The 22,888-nt window shown below is 36.3% G+C and overlaps 1 protein-coding gene across 1 annotated transcript in view; it reads left to right on the top strand.

The window, feature by feature from the left end:
• The window catches only part of VWA8 (von Willebrand factor A domain containing 8), a 398,456-nt gene that overhangs the window by 153,212 nt on the left and 222,356 nt on the right, over nt 1–22,888 (top strand). Inside the window, exon 18 of the mRNA XM_024230913.3 lies at nt 19,697–19,803. Within this exon, the coding sequence (XP_024086681.3) occupies nt 19,697–19,803 (107 nt within the window). The remainder of the gene's footprint in view (nt 1–19,696; nt 19,804–22,888) is intronic.

The following is a 22,888-nucleotide window of genomic DNA, read 5'->3' as shown; positions in this document are numbered from 1 at the left end:
AGTGCAGTGGTGCCATCTCAGCTCACTACAAGCTCTGCCTCCCAGGTTCATGCCATTCTCCTGCCTCAGCCTCCCGAGTAGCTGGGACTACAGGCACCCACCGCCACACCTGGCTGATTTTTTTTTTTGTATTTTTAGTAGAGACAGTGTTTCACTATGTTAGCCAGGATGGTCTCAATCTCCTGACTTCATGATCCTCTTGCCTCGGCCTCCCAAAGTGCTGGAATTACAGGCGTGAGTCACCGTGCCTGGCCACAAATATTTTTTAAATGTGTGAAAATAAAGGCCATAGAAAAGCTAGTGATATACATGAACAAAATAGAATGAGCTAGATGTCCTCCCCATACACTGCTTAACCTGGAAATTCTGAATAAAATATAATAAGTAACTGTTAACTCTTATCCAAACTCAAAAGGAAGAGCATATCAGAGTTATCAGAAATGAAACAGGACTAGGGTTACAGTTCCATTCCTAGGAATCTATCCGAGAGAAACAAAAACAGGTCCACACAAAAACTTCTACATGAATGTTCATAGCAATATTATTCATAATAGTGAAAAACTGGAAACAAATGACTATCAACTGCTCAACAGATAAGTAAAGTGTGTTTTATCCATACAATGAAATGTTAGCAACAAAAAGAAATGAAGTACTGATACATGTTACAACATGGATGAACCCTGAAAATATGTTAAGTGAAAGAAGCCAGATACACAGGACCACATATTGTTTGGCTCTATTTACATGAAATGTCCAGAATAGAGCAAATCCATAGAGATAGAGAGTAGATTGGTAGTAGCCTGAAGCCAGGTAGACTTGGGGATAGAAAGGGAGGGTGACTGCTAGTGGGTACAGGGGATCTTTTTTAGGTAAGAAAAATGTTCTAAAATTGCTTGCGGTGATGGTTGCACAACTCTGTGAATATACTAGAAACCATTGAATTGTATACTTTAAATAGGTGAATTATGTGATATCTGAATTATATCTCAATAGAGCTAATACTTAAAAAGAAGAAGAAATGAAGTAAAAAGCAATACCAGAATAAGGAGAATAACAATGATATCATGGCTGCCAAAGAGGCTTTCAAATAGGAATAGGGCTTAGTGGTCTAATGCTGGATTTTAATATCTGTTTGGGGACAACGGATGTGGCTGCAGGCATATGTGAGGTGGAGAGGTTTTAATTAAGATTCCTGCATGAAGAATAGAGTCTGGAAGTGCTCCCTGTTCCCATAGACTAAAAAATGTTTGCCCACAAGCCCAGAGAAATGATGAGAAAGCTTACCATCTCTCTGGAGCTTGGGGTGGGAAAGAAACTGTCACCATGAGGAATCAAATGCTCCACATTGCTCAGGTGCAGGTGTGAGGGTCCATGTTGATGCCGTCTGTAAAGGTAGTAACCAAAAAAGTACTAAGTTAACATGAAAAACTTATCCAGGATCATTTAGTTACTTGGAGGCTTAGTAGAAAACACCAACCTTGAAAACCAATCTGTGGCAAATACTTTTACAAGATCAGTACACTAAATATCCTATCTGAATATTTGGTCATTGTAAAAAGTAATAAACCATATCTAGGGGAAAAAAACCATAAGAGATTTGGCAGATACAACATTTAGAAGAAATAGAACTTCAAGAACTCAAAATAATAGAACAATTTGAGACTATCAAATAAATATGTTTAAGGTTATTAAAACTTAGGAGGAATTAAACACTGGATGACTATGATAGAGGAGAAAATGAACTGATAGATCTGAAAGAAAAATCAAACAAACAGAACTTTTTCAATTGAAGAATATAGTCATTGAAAGAAAACAAACAAATGGACAAACCATCAAACAAAATTCAGTAAGCACTTAATTAGTAAATTAGACTATTGAAAAGAGAATGAAGTGGAGGGAAAATAGCCTGGGATGCAGCACAGCAAAGTGAAGAGATAGGAAACCTGAAAGGGTTGTTAATAGACATGTAGAATAAGATAAGAAAGTCCAACATATGTCTAATAGGAATTTAAGAAGAGAGAATAAAGAGACTGAGGGAGAATAATTGTTCAAAGAGGCAATGGTTAGGAGAATTCCAGAACAGAAAGCAGAAAGACATGAGTCTACAGATTGAAGAAGTATATCGGTTCCCAAGTAGGACAAATAAAAACAAATCAGCACCTGCATACATTGTGATGATACTGCACAGCATTAAAGACAAAGAGAAAAACTTATAATGGAAAAAGATACAAGAGAAAAAATATCAAGCCGACAACTTTACATCAGCAATAGTAGATTCCAGGATTGGATAGTATCCTGAAAGTGTTGAGAGAAAATAACTATCAATGCCAGAAGTCTTTGCCTAGCAGAATACATTTTCAGCTAAAGACTGAGCTTACTACATTTAGTAGTTTTTTCAGCACTACTTAAAGAACTACTAAAGGATATATTTCAGCAAGCAGGAGACTGAATGCAGAGAAAAAGACTGGCATGCAGGAAACTACGGTGAGAAAGGAAATAGGCAAATATATTGTTAAATTTAAATGTATTGTGAAAAACAACGTAATAAAAATGAATACCAATATAGGGAAGTATTTAACAACAGGGTGAAGCTAAAAACTTATAGAAACTGGAAAAAGAGATTAATGCATTCTTAGGTTCTTCTGTTGTTTAAGAAGAGAATAGAAGTATTGAATAATTTTAGACTTCATTAGTTCAAGTATGTGTGTGTAAATTTTGAGTAACCACAAATAAGAAAGGAAATAAATCCGGTGGTGGTAGAGATAAGCAAATAGGAATGTTATACCTGTCAGCACAACATAGGTGGAAATGAAAGAAAAAATAAAGAGTAAACATGAAATAATGTTAGAAGTGAGCACAAATATTACACAAGATTAAACTTTCCAGATAAAAGTTAGAGATTCTGATTAAGATTTTAAAAGACAAAAACCAATTATATGTTGCTACAAGAGTCACATTTAAAAGATAATATAGAAAGGTCAGAGGTGAAGGTGTAAAAAGAAGAACAGGCAAATACTAACCAAAAGGGAAGAAATATATGATTATTAATATACTTCAAGGCCAAAAGCATGATTGGGGATGAAGAAGATGAACAAAAAATTCATTTAGTAGATTTAATACTCCTTAGCCATTTATACCTATAAGAAGGAACTTCTTAGCCATTTATACTATAAGAAGGAACACTGTGTGACAGAAACAATCAGAATTGAAGACAGGAGAAGTTGACAAATCAGCAGTTATAATGAGAGTTTTCAAAACTCACTTTTTTCAGAAACTGACAGATCGTATATTCTAAGAGTTAGTAAAGATAGAGATTTACCAAAACAATTAACAAACTTGATATAATGGACTTTATACCCAGTGGACAATGAATATGCATTCTTTTCAAGCACACATGAGACATTTGTACCATGGTATCAAAAACTGACCATAAACTAGATAAAAAATCAGTTTTGGCCAGGCGTGGTGGCTTATGCCTGTAATCCCAGCACTTTGGGAGGCTGAGGTGGGTGGATCATGAGGTCAGAAGTTCAAGACCAGCTTGGCCAAGATGGTGAAACCTTGTGTCTACTAAAAATACAAAAAAAAAAACAACAACAACAACAAAAAACACTTGGGTGTGGTGGCACGTGCCTGTAATCCCAGCTACTTGGGAGGCTGATGCAGGAGAATCACTTGAACCCAGGCAGTGGAGGTTACAGTGAGCCAAGATCACACCACTGCACTCCAGCCTGGATGACAGAGCAAGACTCTGTCTCAAAAAAAAAAGAAAAAAAAATTGGTTTTTCAGTAAATAGCAAAGAATATTTGTCATGAAGATCACATTCTCCAACCAAAAAGCAACAGAATTCATAACAATAACAAAAAATACACTTAAAAGCCTATTTAGTTGGAAAATTTAAATCAGACATCAAAAGAAGAAATCAAAATGAAAATTGTGAAATATTAACAACTCTATGACCGAAACTGAATTTCAGTACTTGAATGATACACCTAAGGTAACTTTTTTTTTTTTTTTAAGTTTTAAACTCATGCACTTGAAAATAATAGAGAAAGAAAATTTGTGAGCCAGGCATTGAACTTTAGTTAGTAAAAAGTTACAGACTAAACCCAAAGAAAGTAGATGGAATGGAATAATGAAGTTAAGGGCATAAATTCATGAACTAAGAAACAAAATAATCATAGAAAAGATTAGTCCAACCAAAAGGTGGTTCTTTGAAAATATTAATAGATAAAGCCTTGGTAAATTTAATTAGTGTAAAAGAGAGGAAGAACAAATAAGTAATTTAGTAATTTTGGAAAGGAAAAAGCATAACTGAAGATAAAGTCAATATTTATGAAAACTGTATTAAAAAAGAGAATTTTCTGGAATCATGTGTATTACCTAAATTGGTCAAGAATTAATAGAAAATTCAAATCGACCCATAACCATTAAAGAAATAAAGTTGGTAGTTAAAAAATTTCATTTAAAAAAGACCATTCTTGAGTGGTTTTATTGTCAAATTTTACCAAATTGTCAAGAAATTTAGAATCCCTGCCTTAAATAAACTTCCAAAGAATAGAGAAATGGTGAAAACATAGAAATTCACCTTGAGTCTGGTATAACCTAGACACCTAAAGCAGATAAGAATAATTTACGAAAGGAAAATTATAAATTATGCAATTATAAATGCTCATGGAATGGATGCAAAAATTCTAAGTAAAATAGTAACAAATCATGAGCAATTATGAGTAATTTCAAATTATGAACAATTTTATAGTAATCATACCTTTTACTATGAAGGTAACATTATTATGATCCTAGAATGAATCATTTTTAGATGCATTTTATTTATTTTTTTCTTTATTTTTCTTTCCATCAACTTCTAAGTTCTGGGGTACATGTGCAGGAGGTGCAGGTTTGTTACATAGGTGTGCCATGGTGGTTTGCTGCACAGATCAACCCATCACCTAGGTATTAAGCCCAGGATCTATATTAGCTATTCTTCCTGATGCTCTCCCTCCCTCTGCCCACCTCAACAGGCTCCAGTGTGTGTTATTTCCCATTATGTGTCCATGTGTTCTCAACATTCAGCTCCCACTTATAAGTGAGAACATGTGGTGTTTGGATCTCTGTTCCTGTGTTATTTTGTGGAGGATAACGGCTTCCAGTTCCATCCATGTCCCTGCAAAGGACATTATCTCATTCCTTTATGGCTACATAGTGTTCTATGGTGTATATGTACCACATTTTCTTTGTCCAGTTTATCACTGATGGGCATTTGGGTTGATTCCATGTCTTTGCTATTGTGAATAGTGCTGCAATGAACATAAGCATGCATATCTCTTTATAACAGAATGATTTATATTCCTTTGGGCATATACCCAATAATGGGATTGCTGAGTAAAATAGTATTTCTGCCTCTAGATCTTTGAGGAATCGTCACATTGTCTTCCACAATGGTTGAACTAATTTACACTCCGACCAACAGTGTAAAAGCATTCCTGTTTCTCCACAGCCTAGCCAACATATATTGTTTATTGACTTTTTACTAATTGCTATTTTTCTGGCATGAGATGGTACCTCATTGTGGTTTTGATTTGCATTTCTCTAATGATCAGTGATGTTGAGCTTTTTTTCATGTTCGTTGGCTGCCTAAATGTCTTCTTTTGAAAAGTGTCTGTTCATGTCCTTTGCTCACTTTTTAATGGGGTGGGTTTTTTTCTTGTAAGTTTGTTTAAGTTTCTTGTGGATTCTGGATATTAGACTTTTGTCAGATGGATAGATTGCAAAAATTTTTTCCCATTCTGGATGTTATCTGTTCAGTCCAATGATAGTTTCTTTTGCTGTGCAGAAGCTCTTTAGTTTAATTAGATCTCTTTTGTTAATTTTTTTCTTTTGATGCAATTGCTTTTGGGTTTTCCTCATGAAATCTTTGCCTGTGCCTATGTCCTGAATGGTATTGCCTAGATTTTCTCCCAGGGTTTCTATGGTTTTGGGTTTTACATTTAAGTTGTTAATCCATCTTTAGTTAATTTTTGTATAAGGTATAAGGATGGGGTCCACAGCCAATATCATACTGAATGGGCAAAATCTGGAAGCATTCTGCTTGAAAACTGGCACAAGACAAGGATGCCCTCTTTCACCACTTTTATTCAACACAGTATTGGAAGTTCTGGCCAGGGCAATCAGGCAAGAGAAAGAAATAAAGCACAGCCAAATAGGAAAAGAGGAGGTCAAATTATCTTTGTTTACAGATGACATGATCCTATTTCTAGAAAATCCCATTGTCTCAGCCCAAAAGTTTCTTAAGCTGATAAGCAACTTCAGCAAAGTCTCAGGATACAAAATCAATGTGTAAAAATCACTAGCATTTCTATACACCAACAACAGGCATGCAGTGAGCCAAATCATGAATGAACTCCCATTCACAATTGCTACAAAGAGAACAAAACACCTAGAAATACAGCTAACAAGGGAATTGAAGGACCTCTTCAAGGAGAACTACAAACCACTGCTCATGGAAATTAGAGAGGACACAAACAAATGGAAAAACATTCCATGCTCATGGATAGGAAGAATCAATATGAAAATGACCATACTTCCCAAAGTAATTTATAGATTCAGTGCTATTCCCATTAAACTACCATTGACTTTCTTCACAGAATTAGGAAAAACTATGTTAAAATTCATATAAAACTAAAAAAGAGCCTGTATAGCCAAGACAATCTTAAGAAAAAAAAAAAGCTGGAGACAACACACTACCTGACTTCAAACTATATTACAAGGCTACAGTAACCAAAACAACATAGTGCTAGTACAAGAACAGACATGTAGACCAATGGAACAGAATAGAGAACTCAGAAATTCTAAGATCACACATCTACAACCACCTGATCTTTGACAAACCTTACGAAAACAATGGGGAAAGGATTCCCTATTTAATAAATGGTGCTGGGAGAACTGGCTAGCCACATGCAGCAAATATTCTTTTAAATTTAATTTTTTTTTTTTTTTTTGAGATGGAGTCTTGCTCTGTCGCCAGGCTGGAGTGCAGTGGCACGATCTCGGCTCACTGCAACTTCCACCTCTGATGTTCAAGCAAGTCTCCTGCCTCAGCCTCCTGAGTAGCTGGAGCTACAGGCGCGCACCACCAGGCCCCGCTAATTGTTTTTTGTATTTTCAGTAGAGATGGGGTTTCACCGTGTTGGCCAGGATGGTCTCGATCTCTTGATCTCGTGATCCACCCGCCTTGTCCTCCCAAAGTGCTGGGATTACAGGCATGAGCCACCGTGCCCGACCTAAATTTGTATTTTTAATTGACAATTTTACTATGGGCAAAAGTATTTCAACCTATGAATCTTAGGGAGGACACATTCAATCAGTCAGAAAAAGGTAATGTTTATTTCTGAGATTTCCTCTTTTCACTTCCATCTATTAAAACATATCTTTCTTATTTATCTCAAATGTAGGTATATTATATTTAAAGATTCATGAGCAATTTGGAATTACCTCAAGAATGTCAAGGTTTGATATTCTGTTTTTTAATTCATCTTCTTATTAGTTGAGGAAAAAATATTCTACTAAATAAGTGTTTGATAAAATTCAATAGCCAGCCCTAAAAACAAACCAAAGCAAAAACAAATATAACTTAGTAAATCTGGAATATTCTTAGTAAACTATGAGCAGAAAGGAAATTCTTTAATCTGATAAAGAATATCTACCAGAAATTTACAGCAAATATTCTTCGTGGAAAATACTTGTCACATTTTCTTTAGAGTTAGGACCAAAACAAGAATAATCTTTCAGCACTTTTAGCAAGTACATTTGCCCTAAGTTATATGATTAGCTACATTAAAAATACAAGAGAAAATACAAATAAATTATTTAGAACAAATAGAGTTTAGTGAGGTTATTTATACTCCCAAATCAATGACATTTCCTATACTCCAGTAACAATCAATAAGGAAATATAATTTTTAAAAATTTCATTCAAAATAATAGTAGAAAGCTTTGCACAACTAAGAATAATCTAATAAATATCATGTAATGCTTTAATGGAGAAAAGTATACATCTTTATTCAAAGTTATAAAAGAAGACAAATAAATGGAAGATTTAGTATTGTAAGACTGTTTCCCCCCAAGTTGATATTTAGATATAATTAGTCAAAATCCCACAAGATTATAGTGAATTTGACAAGCTGATCTCAAAATTGGCATGGAAGTATAATAGGCTGCTAATAGCCAAGAAATTTTGATAAGATTAATGAGGGTATACTTAACCTATTAGATATCAATATTAATTCTAAATCTGTGTTCATTATAATAGTATGCGTTGGTACAGGGAAAAACAGATAGACTATTAGAATAGATACAGAGCACAGAAACAAACCCACATATTTGTGAGAACTTAGTATATAAGATGTAGCATTGTAAATCAATGTTGGAGTGGATGGGCTTGTCAATACATGGTTATAAATAAAGATTTTCCAATTTATCCCACACAAAAGGTAAAATCCAGTTATATGACACTATAAACTACTTTATAAGTTATAACCCACAAACTAGGAAAGATGTTTTGGATGATTTTTGATTAAAAAAGGACTGGCATTCGGGGACTATAAAGTAACTACAAATTAATAAGGAAAAAGAATTAACTCCAAATGGGCAAAGAATGAATAGATATTTATGCAAAGTTTAAATAATTCAAATGACCAATAAACATTTGAAAACATGCTCAGTCTCATTAATAATCAGTGAAATGAAATTTAAAATAATAATCAGCTATCATTTTATACTATAAATTTTTTACTTGTAGTAACATTTTTTATGAATGGAGAGGAATGTAATTTCATCACTGCTGTTGGGATGGAAGTTTCAACACTTTTTTTTTTGCCTAAATATATTATTACTCTATGATTTGACAATTCCACTTCTCGATATCTGCTTTAAAGATAGACTTACATGTGTGTATAAGGAGGTATATACAAGAATGTTCACTGTATCACTGTAATAATGAAGAATTGGAAACAACCCATCTGTCCATCAGTAGGAAATGAATATACAAATTGATATATTTGTATGATAAAATAATTTACAACAGTCAAAATGAAGTAAATTACATGTATTTACAGTTGCATATCATAACACCTTAATATTGAGTAAAAAAGTTGCAAAAGGAGATTCAGTATATGATGTGATTTGTACAAAATGTTAAATGTGATAGTACAATATATTTTTTATTCATACACACTTACATAGCAAAATATAAAAATATGGACAACAAATACACACCAGTTTCAAGGTTAGAGTTCTCTCTAGAGATGGAGAGAGATGAATAGAATGTTTAATAGTCTTCGTAATTTTCTATAATCTCTTTAATTTTCTGAAATACTGAAATATTTCATAATTTAAAAAACTGAAAAACAAAAATTGGTTACTTTTCATTCTCATACATATTCACTGAATCAAATAGTTGACTAATTTTTCCAGTGTTATCAACTGACCACAAAAAACTCTATTTTCTAATCACTCCATGACCCTTTCAACTAGAAATGAATAGAAAACAGCTATCTTGTTTATGCATCATGTGTTGAGTTTAGCAAGGCTGCAGACTCAAAAGCCTTCTTACTAACCTTCTCTTTAGAATAACACAGTGGCAGGAAGGAACCCAAAATTATTGATTCATAAAGTATTTTATTTTATTATTATTTTTTTTATTTTATTTATTTATTTTTTTTTATTTTTTATTTTTTTTATTTATTTTTCTTTTATTATTATTATTATCATTATTATACTTTAGGTTTTATGGTACATGTGCGCAATGTGCAGGTAAGTTACATATGTATACATGTGCCATGCTGGTGCGCTGCACCCACCAACTTGTCATCTAGCATTAGGTATAGCTCCCAATGCTATCCCTCCCCCCTCCCCCCACCCCACAACAGTCCCCGAAGTGTGATGTTCCCCTTCCTGTGTCCATGTGTTCTCATTGTTCAATTCCCACCTATGAGTGAGAATATGCGGTGTTTGGTTTTTTGTTCTTGCGATAGTTTACTGAGAATGATGATTTCCAGTTTCATCCATGTCCCTACAAAGGACGTGAACTCATCATTTTTTATGGCTGCATAGTATTCCATGGTGTATATGTGCCACATTTTCTTAATCCAGTCTATCATTGTTGGACATTTGGGTTGGTTCCAAGTCTTTGCTATTGTGAATAATGCCGCAATAAACATACGTGTGCATGTGTCTTTATAGCAGCATGATTTATAGTCCTTTGGGTATATACCCAGTAATGGGATGGCTGGGTCGAATGGAATTTCTAGTTCTAGATCCCTGAGGAATCGCCACACTGACTTCCACAAGGGTTGAACTAGTTTACAGTCCCACCAACAGTGTAAAAGTGTTCCTATTTCTCCACATCCTCTCCAGCACCTGTTGTTTCCTGACTTTTTAATGATTGCCATTCTAACTGGTGTGAGATGGTATCTCATTGTGGTTTTGATTTGCATTTCTCTGATGGCCAGTGATGGTGAGCATTTTTTCATGTGTTTTTTGGCTGCATAAATGTCTTCTTTTGAGAAGTGTCTGTTCATGTCCTTCGCCCACTTTTTGATGGGGTTGTTTGTTTTTTTCTTGTAAATTTGTTGGAGTTCATTGTAGATTCTGGATATTAGCCCTTTGTCAGATGAGCTGGTTGCGAAAATGTTCTCCCATTTTGTAGGTTGCCTGTTCACTCTGATGGTAGTTTCCTTTGCTGTGCAGAAGCTCTTTAGTTTAATTAGATCCCATTTGTCAATTTTGGCTTTTGTTGCCATTGCTTTTGGTATTTTAGACATGAAGTCCTTGCCCATGCCTATGTCCTGAATGGTAATGCCTAGGTTTTCTTCTAGGGTTTTTATGGTTTTAGGTCTAACATTTAAGTCTTTAATCCATCTTGAATTGATTTTTGTATAAGGTGTAAGGAAGGGATCCAGTTTCAGCTTTCTACATATGGCTAGCCAGTTTTCCCAGCACCATTTATTAAATAGGGAATCCTTTCCCCATTTCTTGTTTTTCTCAGGTTTGTCAAAGATCAGATGGTTGTAGATATGTGGCATTATTTCTGACGGCTCTGTTCTGTTCCATTGATCTATATCTCTGTTTTGGTACCAGTACCATGCTGTTTTGGTTACTGTAGCCTTGTAGTATAGTTTGAAGTCAGGTAGCGTGATGCCTCCAGATTTGTTCTTTTGGCTTAGGATTGACTTGGCGATGCGGGCTCTTTTTTGGTTCCATATGAACTTTAAAGTAGTTTTTTCCAATTCTGTGAAGAAAGTCATTGGTAGCTTGATGGGGATGGCATTGAATCTGTAAATTACCTTGGGAAGGATGGCCATTTTCATGATATTGATTCTTCCTACCCATGAGCATGGAATGTTCTTCCATTTGTTTGTATCCTCTTTTATTTCCTTGAGCAGTGGTTTGTAGTTCTCCTTGAAGAGGTCTTTCACATCCCTTGTAAGTTGGATTCCTAGGTATTTTATTCTCTTTGAAGCAATTGTGAATGGGAGTTCACTCATGATTTGGCTCTCTGTTTGTCTGTTATTGATGTATAAGAATGCTTGTGATTTTTGCACATTGATTTTGTATCCTGAGACTTTGCTGAAGTTGCTTATCAGCTTAAGGAGATTTTGGGCTGAGACAATGGGGTTTTCTAGATATACTATCATGTCATCTGCAAACAAGGACAATTTGACTTCCTCTTTTCCTAATTGAATACCCTTTATTTCCTTCTCCTGCCTAATTGCCCTGGCCAGAACTTCCAACACTATGTTGAATAGAAGTGGCGAGAGAGGGCATCCTTGTCTTGTGCCAGTTTTCAAAGGGAATGCTTCCAGTTTTTGCCCATTCAGTATGATATTGGCTGTGGGTTTGTCATAAATAGCTCTTATTATTTTGAGATACGTCCCATCAATTCCTAATTTATTGAGAGTTTTTAGCATGAAGGGTTGTTGAATTTTGTCAAAGGCCTTTTCTGCATCTATTGAGATAATCATGTGGTTTTTGTCTTTGGTTCTGTTTATATGCTGGATTACATTTATTGATTTGCGTATATTGAACCAGCCTTGCATCCCAGGGATGAAGCCCACTTGATCATGGTGGATAAGCTTTTTGATGTGCTGCTGGATTCTGTTTGCCAGTATCTTATTGAGGATTTTTGCATCAATGTTCATCAAGGATATTGGTCTAAAATTCTCTTTTTTTGTTGTGTCTCTGCCAGGCTTTGGTATCAGGATGATGCTGGCCTCATAAAATGAGTTAGGGAGGATTCCCTCTTTTTCTATTGATTGGAATAGTTTCAGAAGGAATGGTACCAGCTCCTCCTTGTACCTCTGGTAGAATTCGGCTGTGAACCCAACTGGTCCTGGACTTTTTTTGGTTGGTAAGCTATTGATTATTGCCACAATTTCAGCTCCTGTTATTGGTCTATTCAGAGATTCAACTTCTTCCTGGTTTAGTCTTGGGAGGGTGTATGTGTTGAGGAATTTATCCATTTCTTCTAGATTTTCTAGTTTATTTGCATAGAGGTGTTTGTAATATTCTCTGATGGTAGTTTGTATTTCTGTGGGATCGGTGGTGATATCCCCTTTATCATTTTTTATTGCATCTATTTGATTCTTCTCTCTTTTTTTCTTTATTAATCTTGCTAGCGGTCTATCAATTTTGTTGATCCTTTCAAAAAACCAGCTCCTGGATTCATTTATTTTTTGAAGGGTTTTTTGTGTCTCTATTTCCTTCAGTTCTGCTCTGATTTTAGTTATTTCTTGCCTTCTGCTAGCTTTTGAATGTGTTTGCTCTTGCTTTTCTAGTTCTTTTAATTGTGATGTTAGGGTGTCAATTTTGGATGTTTCCTGCTTTCTCTTGTGGGCATTTAGTGCTATAAATTTCCCTCTACACACTGCTTTGAATGCATCCCAGAGATTCTGGTATGTTGTGTCTTGGTTCTCGTTGGTTTCAAAGAACATCTTTATTTCTGCCTTCATTTCGTTATGTACCCAGTAGTCATTCAGGAGCAGGTTGTTCAGTTTCCACGTAGTTGAGCGGTTTTGAGTGAGATTCTTAATCCTGAGTTCTAGCTTGATTGCACTGTGATCTGAGAGACAGTTTGTTACAATTTCTGTTCTTTTACATTTATTGAGGAGAGCTTTACTTCCAAGTATATGGTCAATTTTGGAATAGGTGTGGTGTGGTGCTGAAAAAAATGTATATTCTGTTGATTTGGGGTGGAGAGTTCTGTAGATGTCTATTAGGTCTGCTTGGTGCAGAGCTGAGTTCAATTCCTGGGTATCCTTGTTGACTTTCTGTCTCGTTGATCTGTCTAATGTTGACAGTGGGGTGTTAAAGTCTCCCATTATTAATGTGTGGGAGTCTAAGTCTCTTTGTAGGTCACTCAGGACTTGCTTTATGAATCTGGGTGCTCCTGTATTGGGTGCATATATATTTAGGATAGTTAGCTCTTCTTGTTGAATTAATCCCTTTACCATTATGTAATGGCCTTCTTTGTCTCTTTTGATCTTTGTTGGTTTAAAGTCTGTTTTATCAGAGACTAGGATTGCAACCCCTGCCTTTTTTTGTTTTCCATTTGCTTGGTAGATCTTCCTCCATCCTTTTATTTTGAGTCTATGTGTGTCTCTGCACGTGAGATGGGTTTCCTGAATACAGCACACTGAGGGGTCTTGAGTCTTTATCCAATTTGCCAGTCTGTGTCTTTTAATTGGAGCATTTAGTCCATTTACATTTAAAGTTAATATTGTTATGTGTGAATCTGATCCTGTCATTATGATGTTAGCTGGATATTTTTCTCGTTAGTTGATGCAGTCTCTTCCTAGTCTCGATGGTCTTTACATTTCGGTATGATTTTGCAGTGGCTGGTACCGGTTGTGCCTTTCCATGTTTAGCGCTTCCTTCAGGAGCTCTTTTAGGGCAGGCCTGGTGGTGACAAAATCTCTCAGCATTTGCTTGTCTGTAAAGTATTTTATTTCTCCTTCACTTATGAAGCTTAGTTTGGCAGGATATGAAATTCTGGGTTGAAAATTCTTTTCTTTAAGAATGTTGAATATTGGCCCCCACTCTCTTCTGGCTTGTAGGGTTTCTGCCGAGAGATCCGCTGTTAGTCTGATGGGCTTCCCTTTGATGGTAACCCGACCTTTCTCTCTGGCTGCCCTTAACATTTTTTCCTTCATTTCAACTTTGGTGAATCTGACAATTATGTGTCTTGGAGTTGCTCTCCTCGAGGAGTATCTTTGTGGCGTTCTCTGTATTTCCTGAATCTGAATGTTGGCCTGCCTTGCTAGATTGGGGAAGTTCTCCTGGATAATATCCTGCAGAGTGTTTTCCAACTTGTTTCCATTCTCCCCGTCACTTTCAGGTACACCAATCAGACGTAGATTTGGTCTTTTCACATAGTCCCACATTTCTTGGAGGCTTTGCTCGTTTCTTTTTATTCTTTTTTCTCTAAACTTCCCTTCTCGCTTCATTTCATTCATTTCATCTTCCAGGGCTGATACCCTTTCTTCCATTTGATCCCATCGGCTCCTGAGGCTTCTGCATTCTTCACGTAGTTCTCGAGCCTTGGTTTTCAGCTCCATCAGCTCCTTTAAGCACTTCTCTGTATTGGTTATTCTAGTTATACATTCTTCTAAATTTTTTTCAAAGTTTTCAACTTCTTTGCCTTTGGTTTGAATATCCTCCCGTAGCTCGGAGTAATTTGATCGTCTGAAGCCTTCTTCTCTCAGCTCATCAAAGTCATTCTCCGTCCAGCTTTGTTCCGTTGCTGGTGAGGAACTGCGTTCCTTTGGAGGAGGAGAGGTACTCTGGTTTTTAGAGTTTCCGGTTTTTCTGGTCTGTTTTTTCCCCATCTTTGTGGTTTTATCTACTTTTGGTCTTTGATGATGGTGATGTACAGATGGGTTTTTGGTGTGGATGTCCTTTCTGTTAGTTTTCCTTCTAACAGACAGAACCCTCAGCTGCAGGTCTGTTGGAGTACCTGGCCAGCCGTGTGAGGTGTCGGTCTGCCCCTGCTGGGGGATGCCTCCCAGTTAGGCTGCTCGGGGGTCAGGGGTCAGGAACCCACTTGAGGAGGCAGTCAGCCGGTTCTCAGATCTCCAGCTACGTGCTGGGAGAACCACTGCTCTCCTCACAGCTGTCAGACAGGGACATTTAAGTCTGCAGAGGTTACTGCTGTCTTTTTGTTTGTCTGTGCCCTGCCCCCAGAGGTGGAGCCTACAGAGGCAGGCAGGCCTCCTTGAGCTGTGGTGGGCTCCACCCAGTTCAAGCTTCCAGGCTGCTTTGTTTACCTAAGCGAGCCTGGGCAATGGCGGGCGCCCCTCCCCCAGCCTCGCTGCCGACTTGCTGTTTGGTCTCAGACTGCTGTGCTAGCAGTCAGCGAGACTCCGTGGGCGTAGGACCCTCTGAGCCAGGTGCGGGCTATACTCTCCTGGGGCACCGGTTCCTAAGCCCGTCAGAAAAGCACAGTATTCGGGTGGGAGTGGCCCGATTTTCCAGGTGCCGTCTGTCACCCCTGTAAGGGGAACTCCCTGACCCCTTGCGCTTCCCGAGTGAGGCAATGCCTCGCCCCTGCTTCGGCTGGCGCACAGTGCGCTCACCCACTGACCTGCGCCCACTGTCTGGCACTCCCTAGTGAGATGAACACGGTACCTCAGATGGAAATGCAGAAATCACCCGTCTTCTGCGTCGCTCGCGCTGGGAGCTGTAGACCGGAGCTGTTCCTATTCGGCCATCTTGGCTCCTCCCCTCCACGCTATCTCTCTTTATCTATTTTATTTTTTTAAATAAACTAATTTTATATTGAATCAGTGAAAAGGGATTGGGTTTTGTGGAAAATTTTAAAACAAAGATTGATATAACTTATTTTCACAAAGAACTTTATGAAGCAGACAAAAATCAAAATAAATTATCTAACCTAAATTTATTAAACATTGAATTTATAAATATGAGTTGGGCTTTTCTTTTTGTTAATGTAATTTTAAAAATATCACTCATATATTTATGCCAATGGCATTAAGATTGCAACAATTTTTATCTGATGAATTCCCTAAGTACCTCATCCTCATACCCTATAAAGTGAACATCAATTCAGAGCTTGATGCATAATTCATTTTCTAGATATTTGTAAACCTAAGGAACTACAGGGAAGAATTTAGAAGATTAGGAAATTCTCAAGTAATTTGCATTCCAAAAATACTTTTATTGTAGAAAAATTAATTAGAGGTCTCTGTAATAAGAGTTCTACTTCATTCAAGTGTTTGGTATTTCATTCATTTATTTACTTCTGGAAAATTTTGAGGTGATCCTGAAAATTCAATTCTATGCTGATCCTTTAGCACAGAAATTTTAGACACAGTTGTAAGAGTTTAATCAGAAATGAAGATTAACTGTTTCTGATATTGAAGTAATGAGGAAATTATTCTATTTGTCAAAAACTCAATTTGCATGCAGTTGTCAGAAATTCCCTTTGGATATAAAATGATTTGAGATCAACACCTATGGATAAATAAATAAATAAGCAAAGTGAATAACATCTATATAAAATTTTCACTGTTTAAGCTGTTAGTAATTAATTTTAAAAATCACAAGTCTGATCTAACTAATCATACACAGTGTTAAAATTAGAATGATTATTGTCGGTGTGAATTTTTTTGTTGTCTGGAAGAATTGTGTTGCTTGCAGTAAAGACTATTTGGGGATTTATTTTTGGTTTTAGAAGCTGGCATTCAGTTTTGTAGTGTTATAGTTTAAAAAATTGAGACCTTCTTTAGGCTTTTCTGTTCATTCATTCGGTTAACTATGTAAGTCTAGCAGATATTAACAATCACTTTGAAAAGCCTTTGAAAAATGTCTTGTTCCATTTATAAAACTCGGCTAAATAAAATACCTTCAAACGTTTGAAAAGGTTAATAAATTTTATGTATTCTGTTTCCTTTTACATACTTTGGATGTCTCAATGAACAAACAAAACCTTCCTGAGTAATTAATGCACAAATATAGCCAATTAAATTTATAAATAGCCTGTACCATAAATTATCTTAAATATTCCAATACTATTTGGAAATTTAAGATTTAAAATCACAAGTACAAATTAATTAATCAATTACATTCTAAATAGAAGTCAAAGACTGCCTAGTATCCACAGAGCCCCTCAGTCTTTTTCTTTCACTCTTGTAAGTGACACCCCTCCTTCTTAGCGCTGGTGATTTGAGAATACCCCAACCTTTAACAGAATTCTTTGCTACCATCCTGAGAAGTCCTATCTTATTCCTTAATCTAAAGATCCTATCCCACTCCTGTGACAAAGACAGTTATTTGAGTTAGCTTAGTGTAACTACTATACTTCTCTTTTTGACTTTCCCAGAGTGTAGCTGAATCTTTCTTTAGTTTTTCTTATAACCAAAACCTAATGAGACTAGAGCTTTTCCAATTATTTTGTTGGTAAAATGAATAAATATGATAAATGTAATAATTACTTTTAAAAGACACCAGGCTGTTCATAATAGTTATAAGTACACTTGGAAAATTTGCAACAGGGTATGTGCTTGCTTTGGTTTTGGGAAGCTAGGATAGTAAAGAGTAATATTTCATTCATTCATTTATTTGCTTATTTTACCAAGGCCAAGGGAGGAGAGGGAAAAAATAAGTAGAAAATATCAGTGAGCAACGGGAAAGGAAACAGTTAACGAATCCCGGCCGGGCATGGTGGCTCACGCCTGTAATCCCGGCACTTTGGGAGGCCGAGGCAGGCAGATCACCTGAGGTCAGGAGTTCAAGACCAGTCTGACCAACATGGAGAAACCCCGTCTCTACTAAAAATACAAAATTAGCCGGTCATGGTGGCGCATGCCTGTAATCCCAGCTACTCAGGAGGCTGAGGCAGGAGAATTGCTTGAACCCGGGAGGTGGATTGCAGTGAGCTGAGATCGGGCCATTGCACTCCAGCCTGGGCAACAAGAGCGAAACTCCATCTCAAAAAAAAAAAATCCCTTAAAATCTAGGAAAAAAATTAGGATTGGCCTCAAACCACCTGATATGTTCCATTCTCCTCATTTGTTGGATGGGCCAATATCTTAGAATGTTCTAGATGTAAATGTATTTCGACTTCCTTGGTACCTTGATTGATATTGCTGTCTGGGTGCTAGATTGAGAATAATGGTGAAGTGTGTTCAATCTCAGCAGGAAAGAATGTCCTATTAGCAAGCAATGCCTGCCAATATTGGTGAAGGGAAGGCATCCGTGCCATATTTGCTATCCTCTGCAGGCTTTGGAGTGTAATCTAGAAATGTTTCCACACAGGGCCAACATTAAGATGTGTTGACATGCAGACTATATACGCGTTGGGGAAGCCTGGGAATAGCAAACAAGTCTAAGCCTGAAAATAGTCAATGCCAGTCAGGGTATTCTGACAGGAAGTAATAGGGATGCAGCTGCAGGACCTAATGTTACCAAGCCAGCCTCTAGTTTGTGGGATAGTGGTAAGAGGAAGGTTAAGCAGGGTGCCAAGACAAGGGCTCAGGAAACAGGACAAAAGCCAGCTATTGGACTGGGAGATAAGGTGAGGGCTTGGTTTTTGAACGAGGCAATGATCTAAGAACTATGACGAAAGTTCAGAGATGAGCAGCAAAGTCTGACTTCATGCTGAACTGAGGAGTTACTAGCATAGAGCTATGTAATTTCCTCTATCATAGCCTAGGCCCAAAATGAGGCAGGAGGTAAGAGATAATGTCAGATATATGGACTGGAATTTTACAGGGACAGGAAACCTGACAGTTCTTTACATGCTTGTCTGTTTGCTGCCTCACGCTCTCCACTCTTTCCAGTATTAGAGATTATACTCAAGACTGTAGGAACCACCACCAAAGATTTAGAGCTGTGAAAAACCCAACTTGTTTAAAAGTGGTATGTTCTTAGTATGTTTATTTGGAACATTATATCACATAGTGGTTAATTTAAAGTGGTATAGTTAAACCATGGGTACCATGGATTAAAAGTCATATCCGTTGGCTCACTTGGGACCATAAATTCTAGCTATAACTTTATTTGTGTGGGTGGGAAACTATGTTTCATGCTTCAGGCACATGATGCTCATAATCTGTTTGTTTGAAGAATAACTGTCATTCACTAGATTGTTGTTTTGACAACATACACATAGAATAGATAAGCAGATATATTTTTTAATAGAAGGAAGAGTGAAGCTAGATTATCTTAAATTCATTCAGAAGTTTATGTTAGAAAGTAAAGAAAATCTCATTAATCCATCTCCACTGGTTTGAATTTATGATTGCCAACCTAGAACAGCCAAGTGTTGTTGTTTAATCTACTTAAGAAAATTTGATAAGCCAGTATACTAATTGTACTTAAGAAAGCAAATTATTTTAAATTTTATTTTGCAAAGTGTTGTACATAAATCAGTACTGCTGATTACAAATAAGTTTTACTTATTAAAGGAGATTCCACAAACATATAATTCACATATACTTTAAGTTTATATTTATTCTAAAATTTTGTTTGATTTAGATTTTATAGATCCAGACTGAGCTTCCTTAATTAGTTGTAATTAGTAAGGAGTGTGTGTGTGTGTGTGTGTGTGTGTGTGTATTTAAGAATCGCAGAAAGCTTTGAGTTAAACCATTTCCCCCTTCCTCCCTCTTCATCCTCCAGGTTTTTACCCAGTCTTGCTAGGTCAGCATTAGAAAAAAATCTGGCAGATGCTACAATAGAAATAAATACTGATGACAATTTGGAGCCAGAACTGAAGGATTACAAATGTAAGTGTTTGATTTGGCTCTTTTTTTTTAAGTGAAATAATAATTAACAAACATTTGATGCTGTTTATTTTAATTCCAGTTAAAAATGTTTTTGGTTTTCATCTACTTTGTTTTATATATTAGTTTGAAGAAATGAATCTGATTTTTTTAAGTTTGAAAAACACAAGTAAAATCTTAGAATATTTACTTCATTTCAGTACATACTAGATACAATTCCCCTCACCCTTAAGACTCACAATTGATACTAATTGATACTCTGAGAATTCCTGCTGTAAATCAACTTGTCTAATTTTGACAAATATACTTTTTCCAAATGTATTTCACCATTGAATCTAGAATGCTGTTTTCTTTGCACGTTTACATTTTGAGGGTCAGCGATGTCCTATAAGATATGTTGGAGAAACTTTCCTAGGTTGATACAAACTAAAATAATAATCAGAATATGCATGCCCTCTTATTCATTCCATTTCCACCTGTATTGTCTTTTGTGATACTTTTCTTCTGGATAGCCATAAATATAATTTTGAGTTTTGGGGAGATTTAGTTCTTCATTTAAAAGCTTTCTGTTCTTCAATTAGAACACAATGAAAGATTTTCAATTTTTTAAAAATGTAAATACCTATTTTATGGAAGCAGCCCATGTGTGACTACTCTTTAAAAGGGACTGTTGTGTCTTTCTTTGTAGCAGATGCTTTTAATCATTAGGGCTGCACTGAGACAAGAATTTGGTATTGAGGAAATAAGATTTTTTTTAGAGTCAAATTATAAACTCAGCATACTGAGGGATCTGAATACAGATACGCAGAGTCAACTCAAAGAGAAGGAATAATATTGTATTCTCAATATTATTTGAGTGAGTCTATTAAATATCCAAAGAACAACTGTCATTCAGACTGCCAATTGTTTGGTCTTGGTTACTGGCTAGTGTTAGCAGTGCCCATCTAAGCCTCATGTAGGGGATAAGGAGCCTAAGTGAAGAGACTTTTTACTTGTCTGGTTCCATTCATCTTTAAGGCCATCTCTCTTGTGAATAATTCATTTAATTAACTCTCCGTGTTCACACAACAACCTTCTGATGAGGAATTGGCTTTCCACGCAGGTTCCCTCCAATTAATATGCTGGTTATGGCAACCAGTATATCATAGTCCATGTGAAAGTTACAGTTGTCATATAATATTTTGCAATTCTGATTTTACATCATTATATATATAGAGAAAACAGAATATGTATCTTTGATATTCTCCTGAAAGTTAGATTTGCCCTTAGTTGTGATGACAAAATCAGGTTTACAGCCTACTAGGCTGAGAACCTTGACAAATTTACCAAAATAATGCCATTCTGTGGGTTTCTTAGAAGATAGCTAGCCAACTTTCTCCCACAGAAGTGCTAGCATCACCATTCTCTGAGTGCATTTCCCTTTTTGAGGTTGACATTTTAACACTAAACATTGGTTGAGTGAATAAACTTGTCCTTAAGCCGTAAATCTGCTGAGTGGATGTATTCCATAAACTAAACCATAGATAGCATCAGATGCTGTTTGAATCTGAAATTATGTGTGTCATCTCAACATGCAACTAGATAGTAGATTCGCTGCCATATCCCTGCTGTTTCTTTCCCTTTACAGTTTTATACTGGGTCTATTTCAGAGACCTAATGGTAGTAAATAAATAATAAACTCTCAGTGTTACAGCTCATGGTTTTCCTTGCCTGTAGAACTTGTAAATAAAAGGAAAATGGCAAGGATCTATTGAAGGGCGAAGTTACTGTTAAGATCTACTGTGCTGTGTCAAATGTGGAGCACTCCACAGCGATTAAACAGGGTGACAATTATTTTTAGCTCAGACTTGTTCACAGTACTCCACAGAAGCAAAAGTTGCTTTTCTGCATTGTCTTTCAAAACGCTTAGCACAAAAGTCTCATTCTAGTGGAGAAACAAACTGTAATTTTCTTATTTGAAGTAGAAAAAAAAAAAAAAGATGGGTGAATTGTTTAAGGCGTTGTGTATTTGCTTGCTAAAGTATTTCCACAGGTTGCAATGTTATTTGGAGTCAAAATATTAAATATATCCCATATGGTAGAAAGAATGTCAGACTAGACTAAATTGTTTTAAGCTCTACTTATATTAGCTGGGTGATTTTGAGCAAATTACATAGTGTATGTTCTTAGTATTCTCATTGTTCTTTCCTCTTTGAATTACATGAAATCATATGAGAAAAAAATGAGGTGAAGCTTTAGCTTGGGATCTGGCACATAGAAGGTCCTTAATAAATGATAGCTTCTATCAGTGTAATCATTAGTATTACTAAAATACCTACTACTATTAATGTTATTAATATTATTGAACTTGGAACATGTCAGTGAATATGTCATGCATATTGGTTACTGTAGGGAATACATAGCAGATATGTTCCCTGACTTCAAGAGCTTTATTACTTAGTTTTCTGGCTTCCAGGAACTAATAATGTATTCTAGGTCAACCTATTTAAAGCAAATAAGGAACAATATAATAATTATTATTAGAAAATAATTGCATAAGACAGAGGTTCCCAATCTGGCTGGGTATGAAAATCACCTGGGTAATTATTTGAAAATATAGGCCTCCTGGACCAACCTTGAAAATAGTAATTTTAAAATATTTATTTTGTTATGTTTATTTTTAGTGTGTGTATATATATATACACATATATATCTATATATATGTATATGTATAAAGAGAGAGAGAGACAAGATTGCACTCTGTTACCCAGGCTGGAGTACAGTGGTGCAATCGTGGCTCACTGTAGCCTCAACATCCCGGGCTCAAGCAATCCTCCTGTCTCAGTCTCCTGAGAAGCTGGGACTACAGACATATGCCATCAGGCCTGGCTAATTTTTAAAATTTTTTGTAGAGACAGGGTCTCTCTGTGTTGCCCAGGCTGGTCTTCAACCCCTAGGCTCAAGTGATCCTTCTGCCTTGGCCTCCTGAAGTGCTGGTGACAGGCATGTGCTGCTGCACTTGGCTGAAAATAGTAATTTAAGAGTTCTGTGGTAGGTTAGTTCATCTGTATTTTTGACTGGAGCTATAGGAGATTATCTTAAGGGGTTT

Source organism: Pongo abelii, chromosome 14 (genome assembly GCF_028885655.2).
Source record: "Pongo abelii isolate AG06213 chromosome 14, NHGRI_mPonAbe1-v2.0_pri, whole genome shotgun sequence".
Taxonomy (NCBI): Eukaryota; Metazoa; Chordata; class Mammalia; order Primates; family Hominidae; genus Pongo; species Pongo abelii.
This window is presented reverse-complemented; position numbering and strand designations above follow the sequence as displayed.